The 24,651-nt window shown below is 30.8% G+C and overlaps 4 protein-coding genes and 1 long non-coding RNA gene across 7 annotated transcripts in view; 1 reads left to right on the top strand and 4 right to left on the bottom strand.

Annotated features, from left to right (window-relative positions):
• The window catches only part of LOC122514595 (WW domain-binding protein 4), a 41,106-nt gene extending 25,980 nt beyond the window's left edge, over positions 1-15,126 (bottom strand). Inside the window, exon 1 of the mRNA XM_043631520.1 lies at positions 14,807-15,126. Coding sequence (XP_043487455.1) covers positions 14,807-14,808 — 2 coding nt within the window. The 5' untranslated portion in view covers positions 14,809-15,126. The remainder of the gene's footprint in view (positions 1-14,806) is intronic.
• Positions 648-5,871, bottom strand: LOC122514605 (calmodulin-lysine N-methyltransferase). The gene is made up of 2 exons (XM_043631533.1): positions 4,848-5,871; positions 648-2,931 (listed from the first exon to the last, which is right to left on the bottom strand). The coding sequence occupies exons 1-2, from the start codon at positions 5,481-5,483 to the stop codon at positions 2,566-2,568; spliced, it is 1,002 nt and encodes a 333-aa protein (XP_043487468.1). The 5' UTR covers positions 5,484-5,871; the 3' UTR covers positions 648-2,565.
• Positions 11,046-12,045, bottom strand: LOC122514610. The gene is made up of 2 exons (XR_006303095.1): positions 11,890-12,045; positions 11,046-11,120 (listed from the first exon to the last, which is right to left on the bottom strand). It is a non-coding gene; the product is annotated as an uncharacterized LOC122514610 (long non-coding RNA).
• Positions 15,127-15,651: 525 nt separating the features above from the next.
• LOC122517773 (post-GPI attachment to proteins factor 2-like) lies at positions 15,652-17,501 on the top strand. The gene is made up of 4 exons (XM_043636334.1): positions 15,652-16,176; positions 16,349-16,595; positions 16,670-16,885; positions 16,998-17,501. The coding sequence occupies exons 1-4, from the start codon at positions 15,988-15,990 to the stop codon at positions 17,123-17,125; spliced, it is 780 nt and encodes a 259-aa protein (XP_043492269.1). The 5' UTR covers positions 15,652-15,987; the 3' UTR covers positions 17,126-17,501.
• On the bottom strand, positions 17,490-21,370 carry LOC122517756 (L-2-hydroxyglutarate dehydrogenase, mitochondrial). 3 transcript variants are annotated; one of them, XM_043636314.1, is made up of 8 exons: positions 21,295-21,370; positions 19,645-19,774; positions 19,384-19,582; positions 18,995-19,207; positions 18,637-18,828; positions 18,290-18,561; positions 18,029-18,208; positions 17,490-17,942 (listed from the first exon to the last, which is right to left on the bottom strand). In XM_043636314.1, exons 2-8 carry the CDS (start codon positions 19,731-19,733, stop codon positions 17,747-17,749), a joined length of 1,341 nt encoding a protein of 446 aa, XP_043492249.1. In that variant the 5' UTR covers positions 19,734-19,774; positions 21,295-21,370; the 3' UTR covers positions 17,490-17,746. The 3 variants fall into 3 exon arrangements, with proteins under 3 accessions (XP_043492249.1, XP_043492241.1, XP_043492259.1); XM_043636306.1 differs by having other exon boundaries at positions 21,212-21,348; XM_043636324.1 differs by lacking the exon at positions 21,295-21,370 and adding an exon at positions 20,437-20,683.
• Between the last annotated feature and the right edge of the window lie 3,281 nt (positions 21,371-24,651).

Genomic DNA, 24,651 nt, shown 5'->3' with positions numbered 1-24,651 from the left:
AGATAAAACAGAGAAAGTAATATAAACCACAAGTAATCAGCTCTATTAAAGGTACTTAACCTTTAATGATAATCATTTATTTCAAAGATTTTGTCTACACTGATTTACACAAGTTGTTCAAAATGATCATCTCTTGTCTGTTTGTGTGCGCAAATAAGTGAGTACGTACTCACGAACCGTATCCGTTGAATATTAGCAAGATTATTATTGAAAGTAAACAACAATTATTCTAATTTCTGCTATCAATTAATAACGTTTATTCAGTACGTCAAGTTTTCCATGAAATTTCATCCTCGATTTCATACCCATCCATTAGAGAAAAAAAACAAAAAAAAGAAAAAAAACCTCTACCGTAGTTGTCAGTATTTTTATTTATATCTCCAAAATGAAGACGAATAAAGTCCCATGGTGTATATGACAAAACATTTTGAACTCACAATTACCTCCCCAACATGTTTGCAAAGTCTGTCGGTTTAAATCTGAAGTATCCTGCATGTAGAGATCGTGACGTTCGCGATATTATGTCAAGCAAAATGGAGGAATATATTTCGTCGAGTTTGATCGATGTTGGATCGCGATGGGGTCGACTTATCGCGTCTGGCTACTCGGTATCTGGCCTTTTTTTCTCTCCCCTACTTTCTCTATCATTATTCATTGTCGCAACAACGTTATTAGAACGTTGTCTGTTGGTTAACGACAGTAGTCGAGTCATCGTTGTTGTTCGCGGTTATGGTCTTTCGAATCTTCTTCGTTCGAGCGTGAAAGAAGTTGAGATTAAAGAAGCTACTACGATTTCTTAATTTGATCCTCGATTCCTCGAACCTCGAATCGATCAAAAAGATAACAAAATCGAAGCATTTCGTTTTCCTTTTCATTTATTTTTCTTTATCTAGTTCGTTCGCTTCTTCAAAAAAGGGGATGGATAATCGAATGAAAAGCATAGAAGGGAAGAACTCGATCGATCCTTCGAAAGTATTCACGTTGATATTTATTTTCAGCACCGGCCGTCAACCGCATCCGAACATTCCTTTTATTTCTTTCATCAACACAACGTTGATCTTTTCTATCGAAAACGGCAAACGAGCAATCTCGGATATAGACGAGAAAACGATACAATATACCTACACGATATGTCGTTGAATTTTTTCGAAAATTCTTCAGACAAAAGCAAGATAAAATGAGAGGAGAGAGAGAGAGAGAGAGAATAAGCTTATCCGATCATCGTCCACATTGTCAACGGAGAGTGACTTCGTATAAGGGTGGTTAAAGAACTCTTCCCCTTTCTCCCGTTTTTTTTTCTCTTTTGTATAAACTCGCTTTCAAAGACTCTTGATCAGTGAGCAGACACGCGTTACTCCGTAATCGTGCAGAAAAACAAGGGGAGACTATGTTAAAACTCGAATAACCGCGATCCAGGTGAACCCTCGACTTATTATTTCCTCGATTCAATGACATCGTTTTTTAAATAAGTTTTTTAATAACGAAACATTTTTAATGAGAAATTGTATATCTTCTAAAAAAAAAAAATCACAAAAATATTAGAAACGTATCATTGACGGTACAAGCTTTGTACAGATATTTTTTTTTAGTGTCTTTTAATCTTTAAAGAAACTCCCCAACATTGATAAAAATTAAATAAAAACTTTTTTATTTTCTTATCCCCGTTCGATATCGATGTCCAAAGTGTCAAACACATTTATTCAAATTGTTCGTACGAAACAACTTAGAAATTTGTCAGCGCACACACACACACTCACACACACACACAATTACATCATATAATGAGATATCGGAACACTGACTTTTTCGTTCTATGAAAAATCAGGTACGAATTGAATACGACTCTCTTAATAGTCTCCTAAACTCTTTTTAAACAATAGAAAACAGTTACTTTAACAAGCTAAATAATCTTCCATTTTCTTTTTTTTTATTGACTACCATTTTTTACTCTCATTTTGTAAGATTAAACATCTCCTTAGTCGTATAAATATTACACTTAGAATGCACGTGCACGCTCGTACACAACGAGATGCATTTTCGAGCATAATGAAAACGGTCTTTATTAAGTAACTTAGAGAGAGAGGGAGAGAGAGAGAGAGAGAATAGTATTCCAAGAACATCTTCAACGTCGTCTAAGTCTTAAGATGATGTTAGAAAGCTGATGGAGCATCGTCAATTTGGCTAACATGTTATTAACGCTGAACAACGATGCCATTCGGTTTTACGCGTTACACCGTGCTAGGAAAACTTTCTTTTAGAGTTTTCGATTCTAAAATCCAAACGACACGGCAAATTACTCTTCCAGGATCATTTTTAACAATCATCGTTGAACCTTGAACTCTTGAACGTTTCCTCGTAATCCATCATTTGTCATACGTTGTCATAAAATATAAACAACGTTCATTTATCTCGTATGTTCTTCCTATTTCAAGAAACAACTTCACAAAATACAGAGAGACAATATCACGAAGGGTTTGTTTCGAAAGAGTAAAAAAATATATTTCATTTGGTGAAACTCTCGTCAAGGTCATAGTCGTCGTCCTCTTCATCCCCAATGGATCTCGATCATCCCGGTGGTGTCTTTTTCTGCTTGCAAAGTTCCAGGAGAACAGGATAATGCAAATCGGCTGAATATTCCTGGCTCTGATCCAAAAGTTCCAGATGTCTCGACCAGACCTCGCTGTCGTATCGTTCGGTTTGCCTGGCTATGAAACCACGTTTGATCGCAGCTTCGGCGAATTTCTGAAACGTCGTTCCACGTCTAGGTGCTATCACCAGGGCCACACCGTCGTCAGCAAGCCAACCATAAATCGTTTCGACTAGGTCAAGCCTGGCATCGTCGAAGAAGAGACAATCTGCGCACAGGATCACCTCGTACAATCCTTTCTTGCTTGGTAAGCCATCATCCTCCTCCTCGATGATGCGTGTCATCTGATGAAATTCGATCAAAAAAGAGAAAAAAACAAGAAAAAAAATATAACTAAATTTCGACAAATTCTTATATAACAGAGAAACGTTATTGGTCGATATTTGTTTTTACGATCGAACGAAGTGGAAAAGAGATAATTATTTTTAAAAACGTTTGAGTATGTTTGCATGTATTCAGAACGATTCAATAAAAAAGTTAGAGCTTTTCTATCTAATCTATATCATATGTGTACATACTTAATATTGACGAAACATTTATGAGCGAACTGGGTAGACGTTAACTTGTATATCCGAAACTTGATACTCTAGTGGAATCAGACTGAATGGTACACTTTCAGATTTCTCCGAGAAAATTATCAAGGTAAAAAGAAATAAATGAACAAAAAAATAATATTTTATATTTTCGTCTTGAAAATGGAACTTTTGAAATCGTAAATGAAATTTATTAATTGTTTTCTTTTTTTTTTAAATAAAAAACACAAATACAAATAGCAACCAGCAAAGAACCACCGATTTGCCAAATTGAGAGACGATACTTGTTGTCACGAGTATGTTATTTGAAAAAATAGAAAAAAGAAAAAGACAAAACATTAAGTAGAAACGGAAATACGAGGGGAGAGAGAGAAAAGAAAAAAGAAAGAAAGAAAGAGCTCGATACGATATACACAGGAAGTCGAGCTAAAGTCTAGCCGGAAACGTTCGAATGGTGCATCATCCACATAGCTATTCGCGCGTTCCGTTTGGTCTGTAATAGAGAAAACGACCCGGAAGTTCTGCAGAAGATTTACTACCCACGAATGGACCGAACTTATAAAAGCTTACTAAACTATCGATTCGCATAATAGAACAAACGATATTCGATTTGTTCGTTAACGAAATGACATTGGTATTAATTCAAATTTTAAATATCTTTTCACGACATTGAATTGACCGTATTATTAAATAAAATATGCAACTACATAAACGGAAACTTTACAAATTAAATAAATACAAATAAAATTTTTCCGAGCGCGTTGATTAGCTTGAGTTTAAAAAAAATACATTGAATAGAATTAATTATAAATTTTGTCAAAGAGAATAAATACATCATATTTATATAAATATTGTATTTTACTGATGTTTGTAAATAGGAAGCTCTATACGTTTCATTGTGATACTTGCGTGTATTTTTATTTTTATTACAAAATTTATTCGTTTTGTTCCTCAGAAGTCTTTGTTATTTTTTCATCGAACAAGGCACGATGTTTGAAGTGATTCATCGAACGTGACGCGGAATGCATTACGTCGGGTCTCATACGAAATTGGTATGCGCGTTGTCGAAGACAAGGGTGCACTTGACATTGTCGATGCCGATCACGTTAACATCGGTCAGAATGGCACACGACGAATCGCGTTATTCGGCCACGAGAGCATCGACCATGCGTTTCGAAATTTGTATGCTATTTAACACCACGATTCGTGCTGGAACGATTATCGCAGGATGTTCGATTAAAAGTCAACCAAAAATATTAATTAAAAAAAAAAAAAAAGAAAAAGAGAATTTACGCGTAGGATGAAAAGGTTAAAAAAATATTTCTTAAAAAATTAAATAAAACAAAAAAAAAATATGCAAGGCAAAACGATGAACAAAATATTATTTACAAATAGTATCGATAAATGGATGAAAAAGGATGGAAATTGAGAAAATAAAAGAACGAATATAAGTATTATACATCGTTATCGATACGATATCGCGATCAATTTTACGATCGACATTTACGATCGATCGAGATCATATAATCGTTCTTCTTACATACTAAAAGAAATTGATTCAATCGAGATCAATGAAGCCGAAGTATGGATCGTTGTAAAATTTCAGGTAGCTTGATCGAAATAGCCTACAGAAAATGCATACTACCCTTTCGAGAGAAGATAATCACCTTTCGATTGCAATTTTTTGCAGCAGCTTGCCTAAGGGCTCGAGCAGCCCTAGCCCATTGAAGAACCCCACACTCGACGAAATCTGCCATGTCGTTTCTAAGGACGATACAACGAACGTTATCGACGCTGGTAACGTTGCCGTCGGTAAGCGTGACCGCACTCGGATTGCAGTATTTCGCAACGAGGACACCAGCAAGACAACTCATACCACCACCAAGTTCGAGAACGCTTCTGTTTCGACAAATAGCACGATTCTTTAGCAAATAGTAAGCGAGACACTCCTCGGACGGCCAGACGCAAACATTTCCGGTATTATTGAATCCAATGAGTTCATTCGCAGTAAAATTCTTGTTTATCCTTCGTATCTGAACTTCAAAGAGTTCGTTCTCCAACATGGCGGAATACTCGTACCAGCAAGAGTCAGAATCGATTATAGTATTTTCCAAGAGAATCGGTTTAAGTAACCCAAAACTCGTGAAACGTCGTACGGAAATCTCCTCGTCTGATTCTGCTTGATAATCCGAAGAGCCTGTTAAAGCTTTTGCTAAGATACGCCATCTTCTCTGAGCTGTATTTGACTTGTTATTCCTTCTGGTGATTGTAGAATCTCGACAAGATAATAATTCTTCCGACATTATGTGTTACTATGTTGATTTATAAAAAGGACCACTAAAGACTATTTTTTGTTTGTAAAGATTCGACATCAAAGCTCTCCCCAATCACCTTTTTAAATTATATCAAGATACCCAATAATAATTTAGTAACTAAAGTTTGTTCTTCGGTAGAATGAACAGGCACTTCGGTAACAAAATCATTTTCTAATTCTGATTAAAGATATGAATTTTTGTTATAAATTAGTCGATTCTTTTTCAGGCACGAGTAGCACGCGTTCTTGATGCACGCGGATGAATTTCCCGCGTGAACGAGAAGAGAGGGTGGTGGTTAGAGGGCAGATCGTAGCAAGTAAGCAGACGGGCAAGGACGAGGATGGACGAAGGGACGGGGCAAGACTAAAAGCACGAAGCCAAGTTCTAACTCGCGCCACGCGGATGGCAAGCGTTCTCCACGCCGCAAATCGGCGCTTGCGCGTCTCTCCGAACTTCTATTTCACTCGCACTTACCACCACTCGTATATTCTGCCTCTTTTGCGCTACCACGACCCTATTATTCGCTATCTCTTTCTTTCTAACTTCTCTTCGCGAGCTGAAACTGTCACTTTGTTTCTCGTTTCACACTCTTCCTTTTTTGTCTCTTTTTCTCATTTTTTTTCTTTCTTTCTCTTTCTCTCTCTCGCTCTCTCTCTCCCTCTCCCTCGCTGGGTAGATTTTCTTCCTTCTTTCTTTTTCCTAAATTTATGCGAAAATCCGCACACCTAGAAGTCCCTGATTTCTCTCATTAAAATGTGAAATAATTGCTTATTAAAAGTTTGATAAACTCCTGAGTAATTCCTTCTATTATTTCGACTGTTAATGTCCTAACCAACGAATAATTAATTTTTCGTTAGTAGTTGAACGAGCTAACTTCTTCTTTTCATCTCTCTTATCGTCCTCTTCCTTTGTAATCGAAAATTTAGACAAAAATGTTTTGCGTATAGCGTGAAGTTTCGTAAATTAGATTGATCGATAACTCACTTCAACTTTGTTATCCTTTCTTAAGGATACATATACAATATATTAATATTTATTTATACGTATATACGTATATGTCATCGTAGGAACTCGTTGATGTATGGTTTGATGAGGCAAGCATCTTTAGGGAAATCCCGTGATAGGAAAGTATAGTTGAAAGCAGAAAAATTATGCGTGAAGTGAAAAATATTTTTCGAAGAAAAATCTTTTGACGTCCCCTTAAATTCAAACAGATTTTTTAATGTAATTTCTGAAAAAAATAATCCCATATTTATCGTATTCTCTTGGCGCGCTTTACGTTGAATTTGTTAAATAATAAAAAATTCGATTGAAAAGAGCGCGTAAGTAACATGAAAATACAGAATATAATTAAAAAAATAGGAAAATAAAAATAAAAATCAATTTTCTCGTTATTTTTTTCCGACAGTAGGTGTCAAGAGAGCATGCTTTTGGAAAAGAGCAAAGAGTAATATCGTTCGTTTACCAATGTCTCTAACAGTCGTGTCACGCGTCTGCTTTTACCACTGGCACTGAAAATCTAAGCCGTAGTTCGAATATCGTGCCAGTCGTGTTCGTAGACATTAAACTGTCGCCGAAGCGACGTTTAAATCTTGGCCAAAGTCTTCGATAAAACGTGCCGGCGACCTGAAATTAATACGTTGCCACGAGCAAACTTCTCGACAAGAGAGAGAGAGAGAGAGAGAGAAAAGTACGCGTCTAATAATTAGTCGAATTTAAGAGGATTTCAAATGTCTATAACCTTTATACAACTTATTATAATTTCACATATATATATGTGTTTATATTTTTTGTTAACTTTATTTACTTTTATATGCTACGAAATTAATAAATTATATATTAATATATGTAAATTAAATGTTTTAAATCTATAAATATTAATTTCAACGCCAAATCAAAAAATAGGGTTGAAGATAAGTTATTATTATTTGTGACGTTAACATTTTCTTTTGTTTTATCCATAACATACTTGTATGACGTATGAAAGACGAGGTATAAAATAGAACTTCATTATGAATTCATTCGCTATCTTATTATGATTGTGACGATGATGATTATTACTGTTATTATTATTATTGCTATTATTATTGTTATTATTATTATTATGCTTTCTACCCTCGTTTATCATATAACGTAACACATTTTACATTTAGTTGTCACTGTCAAATGAGAAAAAGTGCGAAATTTTTAATCGAAAAATGTAGAATTTCGTGGGACGCATAATAGAGCAAACCATGACAGGATTTCTTTTTATTCAGAAGCTTATATATACTCTCATCGGAAACCGTATTACACTAATCGATAATCTCATCTTCTACTTCCTCATCTTCCATTTTTGTCCTTCGTTCATTCCCCAGAAACGATGAATCGTACTTTGTACTGCTCCCCCTCCGTTGATTCAATTTTTTTTTTCAATGTTCGATACTCATTTCTCTTTCTATTTTTCATACAAAATTTACCCTTATTGTATGTACATATACTGTATAGAGATATATATGATGTAGAAATTAATTTGGTGCCTTGAATAAATTTGTTTGAAATTATGAATTAAAAAATTTCTACATGTATATTTTTTATATTTTATATTTTTACATTTATCTATATATATTTTGTTTTTTCTTAATGTCATTTGTAATGCTCTCTTTATTTTATGTATTAACATATATCATATTTTATATATCTATCATATAAAAATATTGTTAAGTCGATATAAAATTTCATATTTATAGTATTCACGTATCGTAACGTTTACGTTAATTCAATTTCCTCTTTTCATGTGCATATATTTGTGTAGGACGTATTACGTATATACGTTCAATAGCTTTCTCTATATTTCTCACCGCAAATCCATAGTTCCACGATGCTTTTCACGTTGTATTTATGCTGTAAATGTTTCAAATTAAAGCTCAAATGTTTAGAAGAGATGGATAGATGAATAGAGAAAAAAATATATATATAAAGCTTCATCGTTAGGGATTATTTATAGATATAAAATATAAAATTCGTGAAGAATTTACGTTATTTGATAAAACAGTTTTCCAATTTAATCATTGATTGATCGTTAAACGTTATAAACGAAAGAAAGATGAAGCTAAAACGAGGTAAAACGTATCAGCCGGCTCGAAAATCGTCGTTCATCTCGTTCGAGGCAAAGTAACTGACGATTAATCGGTACGTGATCGGAAAATGTAGAGAGCAACGAGCAAATACTGATGACGAAGCAGAATGTGCATTTACGCGTAGCCGAGAAACGCTGGTTCCATGTTTAATCGGAGAATGAAGAGAGAAACACATTTCAATGGAATCGAAACTATTCGTAAAATTACAACGACGATGTTATCGGAAACTGAGAGAATTTATTAAACATTCTTATTTATCATTCTATAAAATTGAATAATTTCTTATATATTTTATTTGATCAAGTTTATTGAATTGAAATTATGAATACGTACTGTAATTAATATTGGCTTGATTCATAAATAAGTATTATTATAAGTAAGAGAGAAGAGAATAAATTATTATAAAATTTAATTACAATTTATTAATATAATAACACTTATATTTACGAATCAATCTGATAGATATAATATTTGCAGCTTCTTTTCGGACAGTTTATTCTCCTTGAAATCAATAGATATGAACAATTATTTGCACTGATACGTATTGAAATGCACACGTAAGACTGACAATGCAAATTGATAACCAAGTTCCATTACGGTTACAAACGTAAACGATAAGACTGGTCAAGAAACTAGTGCAATGAAATTCAATTTTCTTCGAATGCATATCTTTCGATAATAACACAACTTTTGCATTCCTACGATGTAAGCATGTAGGCTCTCGTGTTTCCTAAATTCAATCAAATGAAAATTATAACTTGAATCTTAAATGGTTCATTGAACACGAACATATAAATCCTGGTGTGAGATTATTTATTTATTATTTCATTAATAATTATTTGTTTGTATAACAATATGTATTTTCAATTTTTTTTCAATTCGTCAAATTTTTATTATCATTTTAATTTTTCCTTTATATTTAAATGTAATTAACGAAACAAAAAAGTGAATAGAAACTGACATGTTTGTTAAAAAAAAAAAGATCCAAGAAAATTAAAGACCGTAGGGAAGAAACATGAGACGTGCCTTTATGATATCATACTTACTGCAGAAACTTCTGCAGTTTCATTGTACTATAGCAAGTGTTGGATTTCTAGTTCCATTAACGATTTATCGACTGACAGATGCGTCAAAATATCACCGACCCTCTTCTATTCGTACTTGACCCACGTCGAGGCTTATGTCATATTTACGCATCTCCCGAATGAAATTCTAATCGTTTTCCCATCAAATGAGATAAGATCAAACGACATCATCTAAATTGGTACTTTATGATTATATTTCATTAGCAATAAAAGTAATAAATAAAAAATTTAATTTACAAAAAACAACTGGGTGTGTTATTGTATGATATTAAATTAATTTATATTTATTATCGTATTCGTTTCAATCTTTTTATGTGCAAGCAATAAAATAAGCAAATAAAAAAATTTAAAGAAATTAATTTCTTCACACAAATTTTTTTACTTGCACATAAATTGTCCCTATGTATTTCTTATTATATTCAAATTGAGAATAAACAAATTTCTGTTGTCATCGATACTGGACAAAGCATTATAAAGAAAAAAGAAGAGAATTAAAGTGAAGTAAAGTGACACGATGTTAAAGTGACACTTATGCAAGCTGTGACTGATCTATGAGTCTCTATATATATGTAAGTGTGTGTCTTTTTCGTATTATTTGACACAAATAGAATTTAGTGTCAGTAACATACACCCAGTTTCATTCATGTCAGTCATGAAACCAATGGGTTGTGCTCGGTCACGACAAATATAGTCCTCGTTAGAACATAATAAAACCTATATTTATTTATACTTTACTATAACTATCTCGATAAAAGTTACGTGTATTTCAAAATCCTCTCTTTTTTTTTTTTTATTATATAGTTATATATATGTAATTTTAATTAATTAAAATGATTTTTGAAGTTAGATTAAAATCATCGAAATTTATCAATAATGTATCAATCTTTTATGTAAAAATATTAAATAATTTCACACACGCACACAGATTTTTATCAGATGAAATCATTTAATTTATTTTTCAATTAGAATCATTTAAATTATTCATTATGTGTTTATATATATACCGATTATACATGAATGAGTCAAAATGAAAATGTTTATAGTTTTAAATGTGTACACTTTTTCGTACACTTTTGTTAAAACGGCTTGCATTTCGTCAGCATCTTCAAAATACAGTGGAGCGTACATACATCGTTCTCGTCTCGATGCTTCATTTTCGAGGGAACGAACAGTCGGTCGTTTAAAACGTGGAATAACAAGTTCGAAAGATTCAACTCGTACAACGGGTCTTTCCTTGTGAAGAAGATGTAAACATTTCTCTACTGACGTTCCACGTCTTCGAACATGTTCGCTGGACCAAAGAATCGTTTCCCATCGAGTATTTGCTACCGTCATTTCTTCTTCTCTTTTCTTTTCCGATATTCGTAGTTAGGTTCCGAAATAGCGACAACGTTCTGCTAGGTCGCATTAAATATCTGCATCTGTAGTATATATCTTTTGACATATTTAAATATACCATAGTAAATTGAACGTTTAAAATTCATTTATTAGTTAATATATTTTCTAATCGAGTGTTCTTAAATTGTCATATTAGTGATAATATTTGTATGAAAATATCTTTTAATTTATATTTTTAATTAAATTATTAGTTAATATATTTTTTCTAATCGATTGTGTTCTCTTAAATGGTCGAATTCATGTGACAATATTTTGTGTTTCTATTTAATTTATATTTATTTATAATATCTGTGAATCGTTTAAAATCATAATTCATAAAAATACTTCTTCATTTTAATTTATATTTATTTTTACTCGTCAATTTCAAATTTTCCATAACATCGTTTATATTTATAAATAATAAAAGGTCGAACATTTATAATAAATTAATCAGTTTATTTTTTAATTATCCTTCCTTTCACTTGTAAGAATATACTTTCTATTACAATTTATATTTACTTTTACTATAAGTCAATATTTTTTATTATTCTTTTGAGTATTTTCTTTAAAAGTAGTAGGTATGAGTACTCGTTGACATAAGGTTGTTTGAAATGTAATTTCTATCTTTTATCAAAGAAAATTCAAAGAACAAATTTTCTTTTAAAGTCATTTTAAAATGGACTGTATAATCTGATCAATTAAAAATCGATCATTTCTTGATGGAACTTGACAATTTTCGCGTATATTTAAGCGAAGTATCCCTAAAATTGTATCAAAGTGATAAAGAACAAGAAAGCATTGTGTCAAGAGAACCTTGAATGTGTTGGCACCGGACTGCGTTAAGCCATTGCGTTGAAGGTATCCTCGCCAAAGTCTTTGCCACCAAAGACACTTTGCATAATCAGAAAACAGAAGTTTTGTTGCTTTTCTTTGCGAGTTCAAGATTGTTTTTACAAATATATATCCCAGTGATAAATTCGATGGATCGTTCGTTCGTTCATCATACAGAAACATTAGAGTCAAAAATATTTGAAGTCTTCCCAGAAAAAAAATTATATTATTGTTAATAATGATTTCTTTCGTTTTATTGTGGTCTAGACCCATAAGATCATTGGCCACTAACAGATATGTATAAAATTAGAGAGAGGAAAAAGGAAAGAAAACACGATGAGAGGGTTCAATTCGTGACGTAACCACTCTGCCAAAAGCAGCAGTGCGGTTCGCGTCAGTCAAAAAGGCCGCATTTCTCTCCGCATCCACGAGACTGAGTCAGCAAAAGCAGTTCTTTGAACAGTCCAAACGAAGAGCCGGTATCAACGAGATAAATAGAAAATGATAGAAAGAAAAAGAGAAAAATTAGTAGAGACAAGAAAATATAAAGAAGAAAAGAAAAGAATTATAGTCTTCCCTTCTTTCTTTCTTTCTCTCTCTCTCTCTAACTATTTTTCTATCTACCTATCTATCTATCTATTTATCTATCTATCTGCCTCTGTCTTTCTTATAACACGACGATACTGCGGTCTTTCTGGCAAAGCGTCCCGACGCATTGCGTCTAAGTCCTCGCATGAAACTGGCCAAACCTTAAAACCATGACGTTATTTCGTAAAGACGAAGACAGCAAATACGAAGTAAAGGCTCCTTTTAGCACTTGGCCAATACACATCTGTAGTTGCTTTTGGTAAGTGAAAATTCCCGCATATATATACATATATATACATATATATACAAATACACGTACGGATAACACAAAATCTACGTGGAACGAATAGAAAATATGAAAGAGAAATATTGGAAAGTGTTTGCCAATAATTCGTAAATGTCGATGGCCAGATTTGTTCAGGTGCGGACAAAAAATGTAGGATTAAAAAATCTTTTTTTATTATTAATGTTTTTAACATTATTATATTTTCCATAAATTCAAAAAAAAGAAAATATCCAACAACAACCAAATATAATGTGTAAGCTTTTATAAAAAAGAAAAAAGAAAGGATTAGCGTAAACACAATCACTGGAACGCACCCATTTCGCATCCAGGAAACGGATTAAAGTAGAATTATAGATGAATTCGATTCTGCTCGCAAAATTGAAGCAGGGATTAAAATGCGAATGAAAAAATACGAGAAGAAGTTTAGTCAGCGTATAATAAATGTTTTAATTGATTTTGTTTATCTGTATTTGTTGGCATTGGTTTTATCGTTACGATGTTTAAATACGATATTTTATGCGTTAAAAGCCAAAACTTCGTCTGAATTTAAAATACATCCTGTCTCGAATGGAGAAGAATTATTTTGTAAAAAAATTGGTTATATCATTTATGTAAACATTCTACCCTGATGGGGAACAGCTTTTTTCTCTCAACAAAAATGCTTTTCATTTTTCATCACAGCAAATTAAACATTAAAAATTAATTAATGAAATGGTCGAGCTCGTAAAATATTGTTTCTTTTTTCTTTTTCAATGTACACGCATTTATTTTTACTTTGTTTTGTATACGTTTTTTCTGATACATTGTTCGTATTAATCTATTTTGTTAATATCATAAATTATACATTTAAATATCATTGATTTAAATAACGACATTTAATTGATGGATCATTTTATTATCTGTATTAGGAAAATAGTTGTAAAATAAATGTAAAATGTGGTTGGACAATGGTAGGACGAATGAAACAGTGCTATCCAGGTTACAAAGTTGTCAAGGAATAGCAGTTTATCCTACGGGAGAAATTAATCGGCACGACTGGATCCCGAAATTCAGAACAGGCTGATCGATGAGTAGACTCGAAACAAAGAGTCTTGTTAACAAGAGATACTAGCGTCTCGAACGAACCGGAACGTGGATTGCCGTGAATGATGACTGACTTCTATGTGTATTAGTGAATGAGCAACGTTTTCGAGAATATAAACGACGAAATCCATTTCTTGAACGTTGCTAACGAATCTAGTTTACTTTTCGAACGAGTTGCAAAAAGTCCGATAATTAATAAAACAAGAAATGTGAAAAAAGCAAATCGCCAGGTTTGTATTTAAAAAAAATATATAATAAAATAAAACAGTATAAGAGAAATGAATAAAAATGTATAAAGTATACAATTAATATTATTTCTTTTGTTATTAATATTAAATATATGCCAGTTTGTGATACTCTTATCAGAAGCCTAAATTATCATAAAGTTATTTTGTTGATCATTGTTTGTTGTTATGTTGTGAACATCGATTAATGTTCTATGCGAACATTAAGAGTGAATGATCTGACTAATGACTAACCCAGTTTTACAGAAGCTATTATAATGAAGTTAATTAAAAAGTATTTTTCAGAATAATGATTTACTAGGACATATTTGTAATGTACTAATAAAATGATATTTCTAACTAACACATTTCATCGACTCGCTGCATTTCGAATATAAAAACAAGCATGTAAATTTCGCTAAAATGTACTAACTATATACACTCCATACGTTGCATTACCACTGACTACCAACAACTCAATATTCTTACTGATATCAGTATAATAGTAATATTCGATTTTTGTCAAGTACATAAAGCTATTATTAATACCTAAATAATAAATTATTTGTTAATAAATCTATAAAAAACATTTTAATAGCGTTGCATGTAAACATATTATATCAATAATTATTGAGACTAATTGTAAGTTGAAATATAATAAAAAAAATTAATAAACGATCTATATATTCTGAATAATATGCAAAGTTAATAGACTTACATGATTCGTTGTTAATTAATAAACTCAATCGTTGATTAAGATTGACAATCTTGGCTTCTTCGATGATACTTGAGAAAAAATACGCAACTTATTTATTATTACTAGTAACTTTAACCTCAAACTTTTTCAGTAACAGTCAACATTAACGAACACACTTTATCTATATCGATGAATTCATTAAATATTATCGACAAACAATATAAAGGATTGTTTAAAACTTCTGTCCACAAAACAAATTAATTTTTTATTCTTGTTTTATACATAGAATTTCATATATATAAACACAATATTAATAAAACGCGTGTCACGGCGTACACTGTACGATCAGCTGATTTCTATTGAGCGAGAGTAGAGCCATCTGTTAGTCATTTAATAAAATTTATCATTGCTTTTTATCTTCGGAGCAATATGAATATAGGAACAATATTTAGTTCTATTTAGCTCTATTTCATGCTATTATCTTCAAAATGAATAATTAATTATATTTTCTGATATTCTTGCCAAAAAACTAGGAAATTTTTAAATTATTTTTCTACATAGATTCATGAACAAATAGGTTTATATTTTTTATATTTGATTAGATTTTAAATACAATATAAAAGATTGGTTAGATAAGAATTTATCTGGACAAATACATACGTAATTATTTAATTTCCTATTCGGATTAATTAATATTCGGGAATTAAATAAAAAATGATCTTAAGTTGAATTTTAAAAATGTTTTATTTATAATTTTGTAAACATATATATGCAACAGTTAAAAAAATATTATATGTTTATTTCTATATATTAGTTTGTATTTAGAATAATCGTTATTTTATTTGTATTTTAAATATTCTAATGCTATCTCTCTAGTTCGCCATTAGACTTTTGTTGTTGGCAACAGATGTTCATTCCCAATATGGCTGCATCTGTGTATTAATGCTGTTATAATGATTTTTTATATACCGAAGAATATTTCTAATTTTTTTAGACCGATTGCAATTAAAAAATGTAAATTACAATATTTTTGCTATCAATTAAGATGTTTTATTTAACACTTATTTTGCTAAAATAGGTGTTAAAAGCTAACGAAATGTTGCGATAGTGGTATGGTATTAAGAATTGAATAACCATTTGGTAATATAATCTTACTTGATACTATTTTTGTGACGTAAGAAAGACTAACCAGTACTGTGATTATGAGTAAATTGAGGATAGGATCAGATTATATTCCTTTAACCGAAGAAGACATGTTGAAAGTACGAGCAATTATATCTTTTCCGAGATTAGCTTGGGTCACTGTATCTTTGCCACTGTTTGCGTTTATTTTCTGTGTTATTTGGTCTGTACTTTATAATTTTGAACATGCCACTGCCACACATTGCAAGGTAATGAAATTTACTTAACAAAAGAAATCATCAATAGAATATTCGTTCAAAATTTGAAAATTCTGAATTAATGTCATTATTCTAAGACATATTTTTTATTTTATTAGAAATATGAACTCGATTAGAATAATATATATTTGTGGTTACAATTTCCATGCTTCTTTTTATATAGGTTTACAATTTCCTTCCATCCGTCTCTGCAACTATCGGTCATTATAGACCTCAAAAAGATGTTTGGAAAATGGCAATCGCTATGCAAGCTATAACTAGAACATTAGTTCTAATTATGTACTTCCGTTATTATAAAGAACATGTATATAAGTGGGCACGGTATATCAGTAATATTGTTTTAGCCACATATATCGTTGAAAATGTATCTTTAGTGACTTTAAGCTTCTGGACTTCGGACTCGAACTACGGTATGTATTGGGATATAAATATACATTTATTTGCATTTGTCTAGGATAATTGTAATAATTATTAATTTTTTCAGCATTTCATAAATTATCTTTTATAACATTCTTGTTGATGTCTTCTATTCACATGCCATTATCATACTTTGTTATGAAGAATTGTTGTAACATAACCAGAGATTTTTATGAGACTGCATCTATAAGATGGAAATGGAGAGCAATGATGTCAAATGTATTCTCCATATTATTAGCATGTTATTTTTTTTATAGGCATAATAAATATTGCGAACCATTTGGTAAGTAGAAGAATTATAAAATAATAAATTTGCAATATCATGTTTAGTAGTTGGTATACTTTGAGTTTTAAATGTAGAAGGGAAAATCACCAATAGTTTTATATAATTTCAGTATATTCCATGTTCGCTATGAGTGAATACGGTGTTGTTCTTTCAAATATGATGTTTCATTCGACAGCTGCATGGGATTTTCCAACGTCTCGAGTTTTGATATCAGGGAATGGTATTAGACTGATTTAAATTACTATAGATCATTTTACAATATACATATATAATTACCAACCTAGATATATACTTGAAATATCTCCTTTAATATGATATTCATATATTTTAATTCAATATGTACCTGGTAGTGGTTAATATGTTTATTATATTAGCCATGGTATCAGTTATTTGAATCAATCAAAATGATAGATACTTAGAGAAAGTATACATCATATGTGTGATATCAAAACATGCTGATTTATTACAAATTTTTAGAAACAAAATATTTATATAAATATATATGTATATATATTATATATATATATATATACAAGAAAATAGAATGTAGATAGGTATTTATCATCAATTGCTGTTATACAAAAATTTTAATAGAGGAATATGAAAATATCAATCCTTCTTTATTTCTTTTCAATAAAAGAGTTTCATAAATGAATACGGTGTAATATATGGTATATGTACCAAATACAAACATCAGATATACAGAAATAACATAGTAAAATATATTATAATCTTATGATATATTTTTTGGACAGTAACAGCTTCTATTATGAACTGTATAAAAGCTGTGTACAAGAGAATGAAATTTCCCTCATTGCTAAGTGACCTTATCACATTCTTCAACCATATTGCAAAATATTAAAACTTGAAATCATTTTGAAGTTTATCGGCAATGTATTTTGCTATGGCCATGCTACTCGTTGCAGCAGGTGAAGGTGCATTACGACAGTGAAGAACCCTGCTTCCAATATTACCAGTTCCATTATCAAAAACAAAATCATCTACTAGTCTGCCATCACTGTCCAATGCTTGTGCTCTGACACCAGCAGGCCCTCTGAAACAATGAAGTTATACAAAATAATATAAAATTTGAAATTGATAGCAAAGAGATACAAGATACATATACACAATCATATATACCTCTTTATATCTTTATATGTAATATCTGGTATAAATTTCTGAAGGTCCTTCACTGCCAACGGATAGAATATCGATTTAATAATTTCTTTAACTCCAGGTATAAAGTACCTGAAGGATAACTTATATAATCCAGGGAACTTAGCCATTTCTATACAATCTTTTATGTTAATATCGGTCCATCTAAATGCATAAAATTACAGGACTTTGATGAGTATCTTTTACTCTTATGATTTTTTAATAAACTTTTTTGATAACTCTTACTTGTAACCTTCTCTAGCTAAGGCCAAAATAGCATTCGGACCGAGCCATATTTCACCATTTATTTTAGGGGTAAAGTGAACACCCAAGAACGGTAATTGTATATCTGGTACTGGATATATGTTCGTTGTACATAAATGTTTTTTACTTTCATTTAGAAGAAGATATTCGCCTCGGAAAGGAACTATTCGTGGACTGCGGTCGCATCCTGTCATGACGGCTAAACGATCCGAATGTAAACCAGCACATGTTAATACGTATTTCGTTGAAATACACTGGAATAAGTTATAGAATGGTTATTGATAATAATTCGCAAAACTTTCGTTAGATTAAAGGAGAAATAAATGTACCTTATCTTTAGATTGAACGACTATAGGTGCCAATTGTCCACCAGCTTGCGATTCTACCATTTCTGAAAATCCAGTAACTTCGTAATTAAGAAATATTTCACCTCCCATTTTTTGAAAATCCGCAGCGAAGTGTTTACAAACTAAAGCCCAATCCACGATTCCTGTCCATGGCGACCAAATGGCTTTCTCACCCTAAAAATAATGCTGTTTTATTTGTTTATATCTCGTTACGAATTTGACATAACAAATACCTAATTTTTTAATAATATTCTAGCATATAATATTATACTAATAATTTTTTAATATAATAATACTTTTTAGTAATAATATTATAGTATATAAGTAATAGTTTATTTACCTTACATTTTGGTTCGTAATTCGCGATACAATCCTTATCGACTAATTGAAGATCAGGTACATTATTCTTCGTTCCTCGTTCAAACAGGTTGTTTAATATTTTAGCCTGTTGCTGATTCTGAGCTACTATTAATTTGCCAACCTTTTTATGAGGTATATCATTCTTGCAAAAATACTCATAGGATAGTTTTAAGCCCTCGACGCACAGTTTCGCCTGTAATCATTGGCTACCGGATCAAACATTTCTTAAGAGAGTGTTGCTCAATCGTTTGAAATCGATCGAGATTTTAAAATCGCTTATATTAAAAAAGAGACTAGATTTTTCCAAAAATATCATAAATTTTATATTTCTTCACAAAAAATTGTAATTTTCTTTATTATTATTATTACCTTTATACTACCAGGCATATAGTAAATTCCAGCGTGAACGACACCACTATTGTGGCCTGTTTGGTGTTTCGCAAGGGCATTTTCTTTTTCTACAATAGCTATTTTTAAGTTAGGATGTCTCATTAACATTTCACGCGCCGTGGCACATCCTACAATTCCACCACCAACCACAACGAGATCGTATATGTTGCAGGTATCTCTATTAATAAGTATAAAATTTAATTACAGTAAAAATAATTACTTCTTAAGTTTAATACGTACCTTGAAGTAGACGCAGAACGACGCATTAAATAACTTAAATTCGACGATATCGTCGGTCTCATCAATAAACTCAAAATGCTGCTTGTCATTTTGATTTTTTCCTTCCTATGAATTTGATGTTATGTCGAATCTAAAAAGACATACACGAAGATCACACATCTCGCGCAATCGTTCGGATAAGAATTTTTTATTATTATTTTTTTTCCTACGAGATTATTAATTACATCATATTTTTCTAATCACCGTTTAACCATTCTGTGACTAAATTCATTTCAAAAAAGGCTTTTGCGTTATTTCAAAAATATATTTGTTTTTTTTTAAATATCAATAGCTTCATTCATAACGATTTTTAAATGAGAGAAATAATAATTCATTTTCTTGATGAAAAAATTAAATAATTTGTGGATTAATTTTATACTATTGAAAGCTTTCTAATTGTTAATTTTCGTACAAAAAAGAAGTTAAGGTGAACAGATTATTTATTCTAGGCTCAAAAATTAATGGAAGAAAAAAACAATTATACTTGTTTCTAAAACGCTAATATTTTTCAAAATGTAAAAGAATGTACTTTCCGAAATACTGTTTTACAAAATAACTAATTCAACCATAACTTATTCAAATTATCGTGTTACAGATTACTGATAATTAAGGTTTCTTTGAGATAGAACTTGTTTACTCTTTTCCATCTCAGTTTCATCGTTTTTAACACGTGGTTCCGATTACATAACACATTAAATATATCTGATTTTAGTTTCTTCAATGAATTATGAAAGCAATTCTATTTATACGCACTACTCGATCGTAAAAAAGTCGTCGTCGTTAGAGACACAACTCTATTTCCGTTTCCCATAAAACACGTGCTTACGACTTGCTTCTCGATTACAGAAAAAATCAATAGATATCGAACGACAGTCACGCGTATCGAGCATAAGCCGTTTATGTCTCTGCTACTTTGCAGTTAGAATAACCTATGTGCATATTTATATATATTTATTAGTATGTTATCCCAAAAATTTCTTGCTTGTTCTTACTTGTTAATAAGTTTTACGTGTACAATATTTATTATTTTATCTTATTTTATTGTGTTATATATGACCTATTATTTTTCACTATATCAGTAAAATATAAATATGAACTATAATATAAATAAAATATAATTAAATAATAATATAAACTAAAAAATATTTTGTGCAACATTTATTTAGAAGAAGTAAGAAACTTTTGAAACGATCTAATATAATCAGTTGTGGTTTTCGTTCATGTTCAACGTGACCTTGTTCAATATTTACTGTATACGTATATATCATTAATATGATTTATTTTTTTTACATATTGTACAAGACATCGTAGTCATAGATATAAATATGTATGAGATATAAAAATCTCGAGTTTCTTAGAAAAGTTAGAAGAATTTTCTCGTGTGAAAAAGAGAAAAGGGGACAGGTGAATTAAATAATAAGAAAGAAATAAACAGAGAGAGAGAGAGAGAGTAAATGATAAAAATTAACCGAAAGATATATAGAATATAGATGAGATATTTTATTAATAAAATTCGATTGATACCAACCAGCAAGAAATTATAGTTTTTTTTAAACCTAATTTAGAATATCACATATTTTCACGCATGGTTATGTAGCATGTTCAATTTACCGATGACGTACGCACGCGCATCAGAAACCGCTTCCTTCTTCGCTTTCTCGTAAAAGACTGACGAAAGATTTTTTTTTCCAATGATTCGCATAGAAAAGAGCTCCCTACCTCATAATTTTCGTGTTTCAAACTCGACGTTGTTCCATTGATAAGGAAGCTTATTCGCTTATATCAAGCATGTGGCGCCTCCATTTTATATCGTGTTCGCACATATCGTCTCACGCCTCACTTATCGTCAGAAATTTGTGTTTGATTTTATATTATAATGTATGTTGGTTGAAAGAATTTATTTCGATTAGTAGGATTTTCTAAAGAATTATAATATTCGAAATTTGAGGAAAATTTGTTAATCCCTGATGCTAGAAATTTATCAGATTTTCTTTCGGAATATGATTCATTATATAGATTGCAAATATAATATAATTTAATTCATGATTTACAGCCTGTCGAATCGTAAATAACTGCTATTTTATTGTAATTAATTTGTTACTTACAATGACATTTATGAATTAATTAAATTGTATATTAAAATATAATTATATACCTACATCCTAAAAGAGTAAAGAAAAATCTAATTTACATCGAAATATCATAAACTGACTGAAATATTGAGTAATTTGCTGCAAATTGAGCATTAATTATCGTTTATAATAATTTAAAATGTTTGTCCAAAAAGTATGAAGAGATACGTGAAATAACATTTAAATAATTATAAATTAAGATATAGAGAAACACACACTTGTTATAAAATAAAATAAAATAAAAAATATCATTTATAATAATTAAAAGCTTTCATGACACAAATATAAAATCAAGAGACACTTTTATAAAATTACATAAAAAAATCATAAATACAAATATACAGATATTACTACAAATATAATAAGTATCAATCATAATTTATAATAATAATTGTTCAAATTTCGTGCATCAGTCGTTCTATACTCGTATCGATCTCGATATATATTGCTGGAAACAAAGAGTAATATATTTCGCTTATTGTCCTGGAATTTGGAACTAATGCGCAGAAGCGCGTTATTGCAATCCCAAAGGCGATTCGTGTCATTATTTTCAAAAGTATTGTCTTCGGACAGTGGTCGTTCGGACCATACGGTGTTTACGATCGTTTCGAATGGGAATGGTGTTCTTGGTTGGTTCACGATAGCCGTTTGCAATAAATACGAGACAATGTACGCTCTCCTGTGATATATGTATCTTATACGTGGACGAGTATATAACTATCGAGGACAGTTTCGAAACGCTTTAAAACACTCTTTCACGTTCGTTTTATTCCATACACCATACACGTTTGTACCGGTTATGGAGTCCTTAGCTTACATCTAATTCAACTTTGATGTATCTATAAATTTGTCATATATGTATAGATATATAGGATTTATATGAAAGGTATTTCTACTGTATTAGACATACATAAGATTTATGGGATATGTATAGAATGTGTAAGATATACAGGGTTCAGCAGAATATGTGAGAGATATTTCGGGAACTGATTGTACACGTAAGAATAATGAAAAAAATGTATATAAACATATGTTTTATCTATATTCGTTCATGAGATCTTGTGTTATCTAATTACCTTTATAAAAGATGCTCAAAATGATCGCCTTGCATTTTATTGCAAACTTGTAAACGTTTTGTCATAGATCCGATTACACTCTGAACGATTCCTGGTGTTTCTACTACCTGTTGAAAAGCTTATTCTAGTCTAAATTTTAGTACTTAGAATGATTTACAATTGTTTTGTTTATAAAGTTGGTTATATCTCATTAGCGAAGACAAGCAGATCATATGTCTATAGGAATTTTTTTTATTATTTCTAGGTGTACAATTATGTCCCGAAGTATGTCCAATATGTTCTGTTATACCCTGTATATGAAAAGCATTTGATACATAAATTTTACGTTCACGAATGAATTACAGTAAGTAGTACAAATTATTAAATACATATTTACATCATGTAGGTAACTGACATTTCTTTGATAAAATGATTCTGATTAGTAGGTTTCATAAATTGGCTTTCTTTTCTTATTCAATTCAAACGAAGCATTCGTATTAGTCGAGAAAGTTTATTATACGTTACTACTCTGCAATAGTTCGTATAAAATTTTGAAGACGAATCTCACAGATCGATTAAACCTGAATGCATACGTATATGTACCTATATACATAGATGTGTATGTGTAGAAAGTTCAACATTTAAAATTCAAACTTACAGTACAATCTACTTCTCCCTTCTATTTTATTTTTCCCTGTTTCTCTCTCTTGTTCATTCACTCATTTTATTCGTGCAACGTAGACGGAACCCACCTGGCCAGAATGTGTCGGTATTCGAACCCCTGTATGAGTTTTCCTACCCTCTTTTTTCTCGTCCTTTCGTTCCTAGCCATTGTCCTCTTTTTTTATCCTCTCTTACTTTCATCTCACTTCATCTCGTTTTCCTATCTCTCAAATGAAACTCTATTTATATCTCTTATTACTCGATCGAATTTTTCTCTTATTTCTTTTTATTTTATTTTTAAGACAATAGGTCATCGAAAAAAAAAAAGAAAGAGAGAATGAGATAGAGTAAAAAGCGAGAATATTATTTACTTTTAAGATACCCATAAATAATAATAATAATAATAATGATAATACTAATAATATTAATAATAATAATTTACTCAGAAAGTTCATGCAAATAAAAGAAATTAACCACACTTCATAGATCCTAATAACAATAGCAGATAGACAGATGGAATATCCATATGCACGTCAACCATATGATACTCACATCATGGCATTAACTTAATTACGGCCCGTAAATACCATAAAAAGAACCACCGGCAGAAGTTGTGACAATTTAATAATAATAATATAACATTTTTTTCAATAATAAGATAATTTATTTATTAGAATTAACGAATTATTATTATTTATGAAAGAAATGGTGATTTTTAAAATAGAGTATGATAATGTATATTCGTTATAAAATATATTACTTTGTTATTGACAGAGAGTCTGGATTTTATACGTAAAAGGTTCCGGAGAAACGACTCGTTCGTTCGACTCACAATCAGTGTAGCTTATTATATGGGATAAACGTAGCAAACAATTTCCATCGTTGATCGTATCACTGAGCATAGGAAGTACATTTTAAAAGCAATGTCTCTCCGATCGAGAATTTTAAATCTATTGAAGGAAGAACGCCACCATTAGACGATACATTTCGCGATATCCATTAGTAACATTTTTGTCTCTACTGACAATGAATTTATTTTCTTTTTCTTCTTTTTTCCGTCTCTTTCAGCAATTACTATTATAGAATAAAAGCTCGAAAATATTACTCGTTCTAACAAT

The sequence above is a fragment of the Polistes fuscatus genome, unplaced genomic scaffold, assembly GCF_010416935.1.
Source record: "Polistes fuscatus isolate 324 unplaced genomic scaffold, CU_Pfus_HIC Scaffold1, whole genome shotgun sequence".
NCBI classification, from domain to species: domain Eukaryota; kingdom Metazoa; phylum Arthropoda; class Insecta; order Hymenoptera; family Vespidae; genus Polistes; species Polistes fuscatus.
The sequence above is the reverse complement of the archived record's forward strand: the minus strand, read 5'-3'. Positions and strand labels throughout refer to the sequence as shown.

Excerpts from the sequence above, each read along its gene's own strand:
- LOC122517773 (XM_043636334.1), top strand. The coding sequence starts at position 15,988 with ATGAGTAAATTGAGGATAGGATCAGATTATATTCCTTTAACCGAAGAA. Across the intron at positions 16,177-16,348 it reads CCACTGCCACACATTGCAAG|GTTTACAATTTCCTTCCATC; the intron begins GTAATGAAATTT and ends CTTTTTATATAG. Across the intron at positions 16,886-16,997 it reads TAAATATTGCGAACCATTTG|TATATTCCATGTTCGCTATG; the intron begins GTAAGTAGAAGA and ends ATATAATTTCAG.
- LOC122517756 (XM_043636314.1), bottom strand. The coding sequence starts at position 19,733 with ATGACAAGCAGCATTTTGAGTTTATTGATGAGACCGACGATATCGTCG. Across the intron at positions 18,829-18,994 it reads ATTACGAACCAAAATGTAAG|GGTGAGAAAGCCATTTGGTC; the intron begins GTAAATAAACTA and ends CATTATTTTTAG. Across the intron at positions 18,209-18,289 it reads TTAGCTAGAGAAGGTTACAA|ATGGACCGATATTAACATAA; the intron begins GTAAGAGTTATC and ends TTATGCATTTAG.
- LOC122514605 (XM_043631533.1), bottom strand. The coding sequence starts at position 5,483 with ATGTCGGAAGAATTATTATCTTGTCGAGATTCTACAATCACCAGAAGG. Across the intron at positions 2,932-4,847 it reads CAAAAAATTGCAATCGAAAG|ATGACACGCATCATCGAGGA; the intron begins GTGATTATCTTC and ends GAATTTCATCAG.